This window comes from Oryzias melastigma, linkage group LG16, assembly GCF_002922805.2.
Source record: "Oryzias melastigma strain HK-1 linkage group LG16, ASM292280v2, whole genome shotgun sequence".
Lineage (NCBI taxonomy): Eukaryota > Metazoa > Chordata > Actinopteri > Beloniformes > Adrianichthyidae > Oryzias > Oryzias melastigma.
In genome coordinates, this window is record NC_050527.1 from 15,736,944 (window position 1) to 15,750,102 (window position 13,159).

The window sequence follows — 13,159 nt, forward strand, 5'->3', positions numbered from 1 at the left end:
GTTAAATTCATAAAACTGTGAGTAAAATTTTGTGCTATAGTTTCTCTGAGGTTGTAGCTGAAAACAAAAAAGTTAAGTTCTTTAAGTACAAATCATGAAGTTAAAAATGGGGTACAAGCTTACTGCCTAACAGTGGAGGTCTAATGTGCTTAGCATTAAGTTCCTCATTTACTTTTATTGTGATTTAATTTGTATGTCTACCGTGTTTCTGCTCTTAGATGGGCATTTCTAAGGGGAGATGAGGTTTATTGTCTTAACAACACAAAGATGACCAGGGCACTGCATCGCCAACATTGTTGGGTCACCCATTAAAAGTTGGAACTCTGGTGTTCCAGGTATTTCCTCTTACACTGGTGTAAAATATGCACCTATACCTGCAGAATGCTTCTATAACGAGAGAATGGGCCGCTGTCAGGAGAGATCTGTGATTTCTAACCTGAAACTATGATAAAATCCCACCTGGGTAACAACTCCAGTTGTTAAATTTTCAAGTTGAGTTGTTAAACTGTCGGGGGCATTATAACAAAGGGGGTGTGGTTGGGAATGACAGCAACTCAACCGTGAATTTGGTCGGCCACTTAAACCAACAGAGTGGGGTCAGCGGATAATGAGGCACAGAGTTCGCAGAGGTCACCAACTTTCTGCAGAGTCAATCACCACAAACCTTCAAGCGTCACATGGTCTTCAGATTAAGTTAAAAACAGTCTATAGAGCTTCATGGAATGAGTTTTAAAGGCCAAACAGCTGCATCCAAGCCACACATCATTTTTCTGTGTGATGCAATGTTTCAGAGGAAGCAAAACTATAACAAAAAAATGTCATTTCATGTTTTTTTATGCCTGAATGGTTGAACATTGTCCAAGAGAAATTCAAATATGTAACCTTTTAGTTATTTCTGTATTTTGTTGATATCTTTGTTTTTTTGCATTGCGTGCTAATACGGTGTAGGCATCTTCCACATTAGTTTGCTATGGTAATAGCTACACCAATCCTTTTTCAGAATATTTCACCCTTTGTCTTCCTTATCTCCCCTTCCAGTCTTTTGACTGAGGATCTGTCCAGTGTTCGTGAAGGGATAAGACTCCTAATCCAAATGAGACAAAGGGGCTTAATGTATCTGGCTGTTGCCCCCCCTCTCCACTTCCCAACAACCCTACATAACCATCTGTGTGTCAAGGCTTCTCTCAGTTTCACCAATTACCAAATACAGCTTCCTCTGCCAAAACAGTGTCTTTAACGTCCCTCACAGGCTTGTTATGGTGTATCAGAAAACCCTGCCATGTCTAGGTCTGACAGCAGAGGTTCCACACCCCTGTAAGCAAAGCTAAAAACTCTTTAGGACCCTTTTATCACTTGTAGGTATCAGACAATCAGTGTTTTCAGTCTATGTTTGAAATACGCTTGACTCTTCTAGAGCCAGTAAAATGAAAAGCAATGGAGATTCCAGAGCGATGGCACTGCAGCTCTGAGGTTAGAGGTGGGGGGCCAGAGAAAAGGGGGAGAGTGGTGGAAGGCAGAGAAATGTATTTGCTACAGCAGAAATGCTGCCACAAACTCACAAATCAAGGACAACCCAGTTATAATGCTACAAATGTTGTTTCTGTGAAAAAGAAACTGGATGAATAAGAAAAAAATGACCGTGATAAGAAGCTGCACAACAATCTGACCACAGTTTGAGTCCAACCATGTTTATCAACCAGATAAGACAACAGTAATAGTTTTATCCACGAGTCAGGCTTTTGCAGTAAGAGATTATGATCACCCTCAAGCGTGTTTAGTATACGGTGTGCCCACTGGACTGTTGTTAACCAATACTTGCACATGTACCTACAGTTGGAAGAGGATTGGTACGAAATGTTGAAGCGATGCAAATCTAATGACTCTTGCTCCAGGTTTTTATTCAGATAAATTAAATACTTGGTGTCATATAATGCCGTCCAGGCACACACCGCTATTATTAATTTGTCCTTCACAATCACTTTTCCAACAGTGGGTACTTTTGTAAATTTAAAAAAAATTCTACTCACACATCACTATCAAATCTGAGTCCCTGATTGGTCAAAGTTCAACCGGTTTCAATGTATCTTCAATCGTTGCACATTTGAACGTAGAGTCTAAAAACTGACTTAAGAGTATTTAATGCAAAAATCCAAAATCCACATATTGTGTTTACGTTGATTAATTGATTGTTTGATTGATTATTTCATGATTCAATATTACACAGTATTTCAGACATAAACTTTTCATTGGAAGTAGTCACTTGTTTCCAGAGACGTAGCTTTAAATGAATGCAGTGATAAGAAGGCCGGCCCTCTGGTTACCTCACAGCATGTGTGCGTTGGTGAGTGATATTTCATGAGCAGCATGACATTGTCTTTTATTTAGCGAGTGGTACAATCCTCACTCTGACTGTGTCCCGGTGCTGTCCCCATCACTATGACTGTGAAAACACAGAGCTCTTTGTGCATTTTCTGCTGAACTCTTTCCTATTATACTCCATTTCCCTCCTCTGAATACCCTCATGTCATCTTTGTCTCTCAAGTGTCATCTCTCGCTGCCCTCATCTCTCTTATTCCTCTGCTGTAGTGCCCAAAGTTTGGCAGAGACACGGCGTGAACAATTGTTCCTTTCTTTGGTCCTCTCCTTCCATTGTCACTCTCCCCTTTTGCTGGTTTTTGCTGCAGATGAATGTTGGACAATGCATCAACTGTCACGGCCTCATGGAGCCAAACAGAAACGGCCCTTGTAGCAATAATGCTGTTTTATAGAAATAATAACAACACAATGTTCCTGTCAGATTCTGTTATCTTAAAGTAAACTTTATTATTGCAGACGCTGCAGATTGTAAAGCTGAAGCATCAGAAACTGTGTTTCCAAGCAATGCCATTCATTCATGAGTATGACGCAGCGGTCGGTAAACTGGGTCACTGCCCGTCTGGGTAGGCTGCGGACATTTAACTTTTGAATTTTTGATTTTGCCTAAATATAAGTCTTTTTGCATCTCCTGTGGCTCTCAGGCCACAGAAGCAAAGCAACTTTCTTCCTTCTCATAAATGGAGCATGGTCTGCTGTCTCGCCGCTCCTTGCATGAATAGTTTATAAGTGAAAGACAGAGAATTCACTTGTGTTCTGTTTTTTCTTACGCACTTCCGCTCAGCTTTAATTACCATAAACAACTTTCCTGAAGAAAGTCCGTCGAAGAATTTATTGTAAATGTTTTCCAGTGACCTTGAATGTTTCGGTTTGTTCTTTCGCAAGTCCATAAAGTCCTTTTTATAATTTTTGGTTAAATAAAGCTAACAGAAACTCTGTAATAACAAAGCAGAAGGACGTTGGCTACAAAAGCTTAAAAGCAACCTAATAAAAAAATGTTTGAAAGGCATTTTTGTCTTTGGTCAGCTGATGTTGTGATCCAGTTAAAAAGCACATTCTTTTGTTGTCATTTTTGCATTTGTTATGCAAATGTGTGGCATTGCAATGTGGTGAAGTACTAAGGGAAAAGTCAGAACCACTGAAGAAATGTTTTAAGTTTTTCTGTATTCTAGAAAACCCTTCATATTATTTTAGTGACCTACATGCACAAAAACTCTGTTTGAACATCACCTGTGTTCTTTATTGCATATTTGTGCCTCAAGGGCACTGGCCCTTCCTATAAATATATTAAATAAAATCCTTGTCTGGTGGTGGGAAAGTACATTGGCACAGAACTGAAAGTCATCTGTCATGTGTTTAGTCTGCAGATGTGTGCGAGCAGATCCTTCGGGTTGTGGCTCGATCCAATCGACTGGAAGAGCTCGTTCTGGACAACGCAGGACTCAAAACGTAAGATTACTAAGAAAGCTCGGCAAATTAATGCTTGCTAAAGGAAGTAATTAGTCCCAGTAAAATAATCAAGGGGGACTCTATCTGAGTAAAAGCTTCAATAATAAAAACCTTTATAGGTTAGTTTATGTTGGATGGTTGCACTGCAAAAACTGGCCCCCTAGAAAAAGGTCAATAATTATTTCCTCATTGTCAGATTTTCTTTAAATAAGCAAAAAAAAAAAAATCTACTTATTGGGTAAGAAGAATTGCCTTCTTATTTTCAGAAAAAATGTCATTTACCAAGACATTTTATTAGATTTTATTAGCAATTTAAAAATATTTCAAAAAGATTATTTTTCTTTCAAGACAGAAAGTAAAACTATATATTTTTTTTTAAAACAAGGGTCGTTTTGCTTTTATAATAATCGTTTTTTGTTCGGTCCAACAAAAAATCACATGATTATGAATAGCAACTTTTACTTTTGCAGGAATATGCCGATTTCCATAAATCATGAAATGATTATTTTCTTTTTTGGACAATCCTCAGAGACTTTGCCCAGAAGCTAGCTGCTGCCCTGGCCCACAACCCCAGCACGGGACTGACCACCATCAATCTTTCCAACAATCCCCTGGAGGACAGAGGTCAGGTGTTTCCCCTCCATCTGCTCTAATTCGTTTTTATTTAATGTGGAGTCAGTTCTCATTTTAGCTGAACTTCCCTTGTTGTTTTGACTTTATCATATTACCATATTATTTAATAAAGAAGAACATCCATTGTTAAGGTTGCATGTTTTTATTAAAGCTTAATGCTGCTCCTTCTGAAGATGAAATAGAAGCCAACTGGAATCCTAAAGTTCCAGGATACATCTTGTCTCTTGTATTTTCTTTCATAGTCAACTTCCTGTAGTGCAGTGTGTCACCTGTTCAATATTTCATTCATTTCAGCCTAAGGCCTCTAACTCTATCCGGAGCACATAAATTAAGCATATGCTAACTACTCATCAACTAATCATACAGCAGATTTCACAGATTTATCATCCCCCGGTGAATGTGTTCTCATGAAAAATTGACCCACAAAATCTTCTGCATTTCTCTTTGGAAGTAACATTCTGGACAAGCATGTAAATACAGCAGAACTTTCATGCAGTTTAACCACACGTCAGGTTGTGTTAAATAATGTGCTGTGTCATCAAACGAAAAACTTTTTTTTGTGATTCTCTCTGCAGGTGTTTCTTCTTTAGGTGCTCAGTTTGCCAAAAGTCAAATTGGACTCAAACATCTAAACTTTTCCAGAACCTCACTGTCACCCAAAGGTACCTCTTTCCTTCCCATAATGCAACAGCATGCGAGATCATTCTCATTTTACCAGTAAACTCCTTAACTCAATAAAATAACTCTTACTTTTTTGTAGATAATTAGCTGAAACAGTTAAAATATTATTATTATAAAAAACTTTCTTTGATTTATATAGATCCAGTTTGTGTCTGGTATACATTTTTGACGTGATTAAAAGAGGTAGATTTTTGGAATCAACCACATCTCTTTGCTGTTTGTAATTTTTGTGAGATTAAAGTGTTTAAATGACTCATGGGTTCAATTCCCATCCAGAGCAAACAGACTTAGCCCTGATGCAGCCTGTGGGGATTCACTGTAAATACAGCCTCCTCTGAGGCAATCAATAAGCACTATCATATTCCACAGCGCGGGTTAGAAAGTGTCTGTGTTGTCTAAGCGCTGCCCTGGACTGTCTTTCTGCTGGCTTAAACCCCCTGAGAATTTAGAGATTATGTTTTTCTTTTTTTTTTTTTTTCTCGAGGTTTTGTTATAAATTATTGTTAAAGTAGCTACTTGAATATTTTTTTCCAAATTTCCTGTTTGGTATTTTTTGCTTTCTTGTTTTTCCTGATTTAAAGGCACCTGTCCACAGCCATTGACTTTCACAATTAGACTGTATAGGTGTTAGAACTACAGGTTTTCAATCTTTACATTAAGAACTTTAGAGTTTATTGCATTGGGTTTTCTAATTTATATGAACTTTGAAGCATCTTTTAATAACATTTTTTCTGATGATAAGGTGAACAATAAGCCTGTCACTCTGTAAGAAAGCAGTCTTTCTTCCACTCCCCATCAGCTTTCAGATCAATAGATGAAGATTTTCCGGTTGCATTAATGTTGGCTCTGTGTTTCTGTTCAGGTGTGAATAGCTTATGCCAGTCACTGAGTGCCAACCCGTCCATACCCACCAGCCTAGTCCATCTGGACGTCTCAGGGAACATGCTCCGAGGAGACGACATGCAGGTGTGTCCTGGGATGTAGATGACCTTGGACAGGCGCTATCAGCGTTAACATTACTCACATTTTTTATTATTATTACTATTATAACTCAGTACTTTGTTTACCACCTCATGGCTCCTTCATTTTTTAAGCTGAATTCATTCAGGTATCAAATTGTGTAGCACTTTTTAAATATTTGGGCATTTGCCTATGACTTTTGTTACTTTAATAACTTTCAAAACATTTAATGTCTTCTGAAATTAAATTTGTTAATATTTCAAAACCTCTGGTCTTTAGAGAATAATTAGTTCGACAGACTTAGGTTGTTAAAACAATTTAGTTGTAATCAGGCTAATTTGATATTATGCAGTTTTTTACCCTTTCTCGTGTTTTTTGTTTTAGAGCTTTATTTGTTTATTGTTTATTTACTTATTGTTCCTCCATAATATTACAACAAAATTTTAATTGTGCTTTAGAAAAGATGTTTACCTTTTTTTATTATTATTTTTTAGCAATTTTATCATTCTTTTTTAGCCAATAACATTATATTTTAAGCATGAGTTAGTACTTTTTATGTTTTGTTTAACTTTTTTTCCTTTGCTAATTTTACATTCAACATTTAGGTTTTTTTTGTTTTTGCACTTAATGTGGCTTTTTCCTTTTGTTTTTGATTACCAATCTAATTTGAGCTTTTTCTCAGTTAACGTTCTGTGAAACTTTAGCATCTTGACTGAACATCTTCAACTCTAAAGAACACACCATTTTCATGTAATTATTTTTATGATATTTGCAGGAACATATTAGTTTTAAATCTCTTCCTTATGTCGTATAATTTCTGTCTTCCCAGCATTTCTACAACTTCTTAGGTCAGCCCAACAGCCTAACAACACTTGACCTCTCCAACACAGACTGCTCACTGGACCAGGTGAGTCAGAAGAAAAGTGTCTGAACAAAAGACGGGGATACAGAAAAAATTATGATGTATATTCACTAAAACATATTCCACAGATTTACAGCAGCACTTTCTTCTGACCGCCAGCAGACCTGAAGTGTTGAACATGAATGTCATTGTCGCAGCCATTTAATCAGTTTTTTCCCAGCTTGTGTTGTCGTACAGTTTCTGCGAAGCGATCTGCATACTACTAGCAATGTATTGATGTGGCTCTGAGAGCCAAGCACCATTTATTGATTAGTTTGAGATGTAGCCAGCTGTCAGCCTCTCACTGGACTTATTGATTAGCCTATAAATCATATTCCTGTTTTGTCAAAAAAAATGAATAAATACATCCACCAATTTGTAATTACACCAAAACGCTAAAAGGTTGAATTAAATCATTTTTAGTAAGGCATTAAAATCCGATTGTGTTTCAAAAGCAACTTTTTGTGTTGTGCAGGTTTGCTCAGCTCTGCTGCGAGGCTCCGTTCAGCACCTCTCTGTTCTCAACGTGTCCAAGAGCATCTTCCCACTCAGGTAAAATGAAAAGCAAGTATATAACTGAAAATGTAACTTAAAAAAAGGTGAAAATATTTTATTTTAATTGTTAGAATTGTTTTAGGTTGTGCCGATTATGAAAAATTTCTCTTTTTTTTAAGTCGTGTTTTTTTAAATAGCCTTCTCTCCACAACAAAAATAACTTTTTAAATGTATTTTAATATTTTGTAATGTCCAACTATAAAATGTATTAATTACTAGCCACAGTCTTTTTGTTTTGTTGTATTTAACCTTATTTGGATTGCTATTGCTATAGTGTTTTATGAATATCTACGTATTAGACATTCTTTTTAAATTGAAATTTGAAAGTAACAAAATGAAAAAAAATGCTATAAAATAAATGACAAAACAGAAATTGAGATCCCAACAGCAGTTTTATTCAGGATATCCTCTTTTAATAATCAGGGCAGATTATAGGTCAGCCTCCGTCAGTGTAGAATGGGTGTAGCGTAGTCAGTGCATTGTTCTTTGTGTACTGGGAAAGATTGGCATCGATGTATTGGAAAATACCGCCACCCTCAATTTCATCCGAAAATCTGCTCCTCCCTTCATTTTGAACTGTCAGCATTAGTTGTAGACAACTGTGTGAGTGCAGGGTGTCCCTGTGCGACACCTCCTGGTGAGTGAGTGCAACTGCATCTGTCTGTTACTGAATGAATGTGGAAAAACTTGTGTTCAAATGTGGAGTTTTCTTTTCAAAGGATCCAACCCTGTAGAGAAAACCAGGAAAAGAGAGACAAAATTAGGAAAAGTCAGTAGAATTAAAATAAAAAGAGAAGAATATAAAGTAATATTATATAAAGAACCGAATCCAGTAGTATAAATAAACAAATAATAATTAGGATTTAAAAAGTCTTTAGAGAAGCATTATTTGCAACATTTTGGAACATGAAAAAGCTTTATGCGTTGAATTTTAGATCCATAGTACCATTAATCAAATTGTATTTTATGTCGGATAGATTTTTATCCTTTCCCTCTCTGTTTGTGCAGGAAAGGCAAAGAGGTGCCTCCATCGTTTAAGCATTTCTTTAGCAGCGCCGCATCCATCAGCTCCATCAACGTGTCAGGAACCAAGCTGCCGGCAGAAGCTCTCAAGTAAGACAGAAAAGTTGTCTTAAGCTCACAGTGGTGGAGACTGTGGCTTATTTTTTGAGCTTCTTCATTACGTATATCTCAAAAATGTTACTTTAACTGCCAATGTTATGTAAAAGTTTGTAGTAAAGTTTAGTAAAAATTTCCCACTTATTAAATAAGATCAAACAGGAGGAGTCCTCTGGAGCTGCAAGAGACTTGTAACATCAATACAGCAAGACGTTTTTCACTCAGTTAAAGAGGAAAAAACACTTTCAAAGTATGAGGATTTTTTTGTTGTTGGGAAGCAGATAAATAAATGAGTGAGCATAAAAATCTGTTGGCTGTCTGGTGTTCTCACTTCCTCACTCCACTCTCTGGGTTTCCCACACCTCTCCTTAGCTGACCACCGTTTAAATAGTTAATGCACAACAGGAGCAAAATAAATCTGCTTTGTAACGAGAAGAACAAGCTGCAAAATCTCCAAAATGAAGCTGTTCCATTATTCTTACACCTCTGTGTGTGAGAACATAACATTGCCTTAAGTCGGTTGGGACACATTTTTGCAGATTTTGTGTTATCTGAATATTTCCAGATACATTTCACTGAAGAAAAAACTGATAGGATTTTCCAGCAAAAGAAGAAATGTGCTTTTCTCACTGGTTTGTTGCAGAGCTCTCCTGCTTGGTCTTGCAAGTAATCCCAACCTGAAGGACGTGTCTCTGGACCTCAGCTGCTGCGAGGTAGGATTTAAGAGTCAGTGCACTTGCTAAAATCTTTGTCCATGGGTTTGTAGCTTTGCAGTACCATGCATACTGGTCAAGCCGAGAGAATGAATCCACATGGTTTGCTTTCAAAAACTTACAGTGGTCCCTCTTTTATCAGGAGGTTATGTTCTAAAACCAACCTGCGATTGGCAAAATCCTCAAAGTTGGATTATAGATGTTGTAAGCAAACATAATTAAAACCGTGAAGAGAATAATTTAAGAAAGAAGTTGAACCCCTTAATAGCGAGGGACCACTGTATTAATGTTTAGATCTTTTGCATGCTGCAAGTGAAACGCTAAAGTTCTTGACAGAGTAATTTCTCGCTTGTCTTAAATATTTTGGCTGCTCCTCATCAGAGATGTTCTGCTGTTGGTGATAAAGTCAAAATACACCCACATGTTCAGGGACAGCTGTTTTGACTCTCCGATTAGACTCCTTTGTTCTTCCTCTGAGCAGCATGTGCTCCTACCAGCTAAAAGTTTAGTGAGCGGTCACAAAGTAATGCTCATCCAATGCAATCGGCTTTATAGCGGTACTCTCCAAACCCATTTGAATGCCTGTTGGCAAAGTTGAGAGGCTGCATAATGAAGCACTTGGCAGTGAGCAGGGAGGGCTGAAGGAGGAGGAGATGAATAGACAGGGAAGGGTGAGGTGAAGGAGGCCAGCTTTTCTCCACATTTCATCATAACAGGCACACACACACACACCAGCTTGTTCTTTTTAACTTTCCACTGCTCCAGTTGAGGAAATGCAGATGGCTGCAGAGAATCAGACACTGGAAAGGCTTTTCTACGTCCACATCTTCCTGTATTGAAGCTCCTGGGTTAAATGATGCGTTCTGTCTGTTGTGAAGATTTTAATGATTTGTTTGGTCCAAAGTGGTTCTCTGTGTGAATAATCGAGACTCTGAGACTCCCTGCTGAGTGTGCTCTGTGCGCTTCCTTTGACGAGTTTGTGCTTGAATGCAAGTGAGGCTATTAGGCATCTGCGGAGTGTGTTTAGTAATTGCTGGCTTGGCTTTGACATGCTGTTTTCTCCTCCCAACGCTTCTGTAAGCTCGGCCATTGTGTAAGTACCAGCCCGCTTGCTCCTAATAATCAACATCTCATTCTTTCTTCGTCCTGCTCGCACATCTGCTTCGCTGTTTGTTTTTCTTCTTGTTTTCTTTTCTCAGTGGGATCTGTTTTGACAGGAAATAATGAAAATTAATATAAAAAATGGGATAGTATCATAATATGAACAATGATAGTCTTGCTAGTTGAAGTATTTAAAGTGGATGTTAAAAAAGTGTTTTTTTTTTTGTTTTTTTTTTCATAGCTGCGATCTGGAGGCTCTCAGATCCTTGAAGGTTGTATCGCTGAGATCCCAAATATCTCCAGCTTGGATATCTCAGATAATGGTGAGATAAATATTCTTTTCATAATTCACTAACAAAAAAAACTTTGTATAAAGTTAGTCAAAGTTGTTATTTCTTTGCTCTGGTCCCTCCAGGTCTGGACTCTGAGCTTTCAACTCTCCTGGTTTGGTTAGCCAAGAACCGCTCCATCAAACACCTGTCTCTGGGCAAGAACTTCAACAACATTAAGTCCAAGTAAGATCCAGAGCATGGTTCTGAGCTGCTTTGGACAATAAGACAAGTGAAGTCACTGTTCAACTTATTAAAATATATTTTAAATCTCAATTAAAATGAATGAAAACATTTTTTTATGTGAATCCAGTTAGAAGCATATTTTTATGTAGAAACGAAATATGTTCCCTCAAGTATGATTCATCTAAAGTAGTGGTCCCAAACCCCCCAGGCCGGGTACCGGTACCAGTTTGTGAGACAGTTATTACCAAGCTGCAGAGAAAAAAAACATGACCCAAGTTTTTTTTCTGTTTATTTGTAATCTGATTCTGTTTCTTTTGGAAAACTACTGGATTAATTACTGGATTCAGCACATTCACTACTTTCTTAAATCAGCTGAGCCGACCACTAAATTGAAGCCCCAAGCTAGCAAAGTTAATAAAAAACCTAACGGAGTTGGAAAGTTTCTTTTTGCAGAAAAGAGTGAGCAAAGAAACAAAAGAAAAGCTTTTGACTTCAAAATAAAAAAAGCTGCATTTCACAGACAAAAACCTGAAGTCTTAGCCGTCTTTATGGATTTAATGCAACAGTTGTTGCATTAACAACTGTTGAGAGGATGCTGCTTATAAAGTTGCTCAAACTGTGGATTCACGCATATGATAATATCTAGAGAATACCAGTTTTAGTGACCATTTTTCTATTTATATTTAATGGTTTAAGTGTCAAATGAGACTGAAGTTGTATTTGTATTTGTATTTGTTGTGTTTGTTGTGTAAAATAAAGTTTAAACCAGATATTTTACAGAGGATGAAGATAAACTTCACTCTCAAAAGTTAAGAGAAGCTGGAAGCTAAAAGAAAAAAAATAAAATCAGACACTGACTTTAGCATTGTGCAAATATTACCTGATATTAAACCGATCTATGACTAGAAAAAGGTTGTAAACCTCTGATCTAAAGTGTAAAAGTGAATGGTTTAATCACTTTTAAGTTATTTTTTTCTTCATCTCTCTTTTCTGATGTTTGACGCAGAAACCTCGCTCCAGTTTTAGACGGCCTGGTCCAGATGATTCAGGAGGAGGAGTCGGTGAGTTATATAACCTTATTTTTCACATTCTTGTGCTACAGAGTCTGTTTCTCATTGGTCATCTGAAGAAAATGTTTATTTCTGTGTAAATATACATTTAAGCTCCTTGCTGTGCTTCAGTCCGTCCTCCTCAGATCGTCTCTGGCTATAAGGCCGTTCGGTCTCCTGCAGTGGCAGTGATTGATTGATGATCCTGCTAAGCTGCTCTGAGGTGGATGCACGGCTCGAATGCTGCATTCTCTGTGCATCACTGGGTTTCTGTGTGTAAGCATGAGCTAAACAGGATGATGGTCTTTCTGAGAGGATACTATGGCTGAGTAGATGACAGTCAGACAGGAGAAGTGATGGACAGAGGCTGAAGGTGGCAGTCAAAGAATGAGCTGTCAGACAATTACGTTGCATTGTAATTAAGTTATGTTCACATTTTCATTCCAGATAAAACAGGTTTGTGACATGTTGGTCAGTGTGTAAATTTTTTCACTGTTATGATTTAGACTTGTAGGTTCTTTCATAACTAGAGTTGACGGATATTTACATATTTATCAAAACTAGATAAATGAGAGTATTTGTTTTTCTTTTGGCATTTTTAGCTTTGAAGTTGGAGGTAAAGTGTTTCCTCCTGGTTGCTGTTGCACTCTCTGACTTTTAAAAAAATCTATCATGCAGCTTTATGATTCAAAACCACTCAAAATGTCTTTTTCTGATGCTAGATTAATTTCAGTTTGCATTGTGTAACTCTTGGTTTTGCCACAGTTTGTTTCCTTTTTGTAAAAGACAGAGAAAAAAACTAATTTTTAAATTGTCAAATGTTTATTTGTCTCTGCTTAAAAAAAGAAGAAAAGGGAACAAAAAAGAAACAATTCTGTATTCCTCAGTGAATTGTTGTGACTCATCTTAGTGTTGACACATTTTGTTTTATTTTATTTTATTAATGAAATGCTTTGTCATCGCCTCATTCTTTAGAAGACTGTTTCATGCATCATCTGCTGCATACTGTCGGCTAAACTGTTGAGACTTTATTTTAAATTCAATAGTTATTGAAAACATTTCCACTGAACAGTTTTAAATGAAGTTTATTCACTATCTGGTGAGGTAACA

The 13,159-nt window shown here is 37.2% G+C and overlaps 1 protein-coding gene across 1 annotated transcript in view; it reads left to right on the forward strand.

Annotated features, from left to right (window-relative positions):
- Positions 1 to 13,159, forward strand: part of LOC112143316 (F-actin-uncapping protein LRRC16A) — a gene marked incomplete in the record, with an annotated part of 61,541 nt that overhangs the window by 34,915 nt on the left and 13,467 nt on the right. The window contains 12 exon segments of the mRNA XM_024267190.2: positions 3,734 to 3,822; positions 4,352 to 4,446; positions 5,031 to 5,117; positions 5,999 to 6,102; positions 6,926 to 7,003; positions 7,473 to 7,549; positions 8,561 to 8,665; positions 9,315 to 9,384; positions 10,466 to 10,477; positions 10,727 to 10,808; positions 10,901 to 11,000; positions 12,007 to 12,061. Of these exon segments, the coding sequence (XP_024122958.1) occupies positions 3,734 to 3,822; positions 4,352 to 4,446; positions 5,031 to 5,117; positions 5,999 to 6,102; positions 6,926 to 7,003; positions 7,473 to 7,549; positions 8,561 to 8,665; positions 9,315 to 9,384; positions 10,466 to 10,477; positions 10,727 to 10,808; positions 10,901 to 11,000; positions 12,007 to 12,061 (954 nt within the window).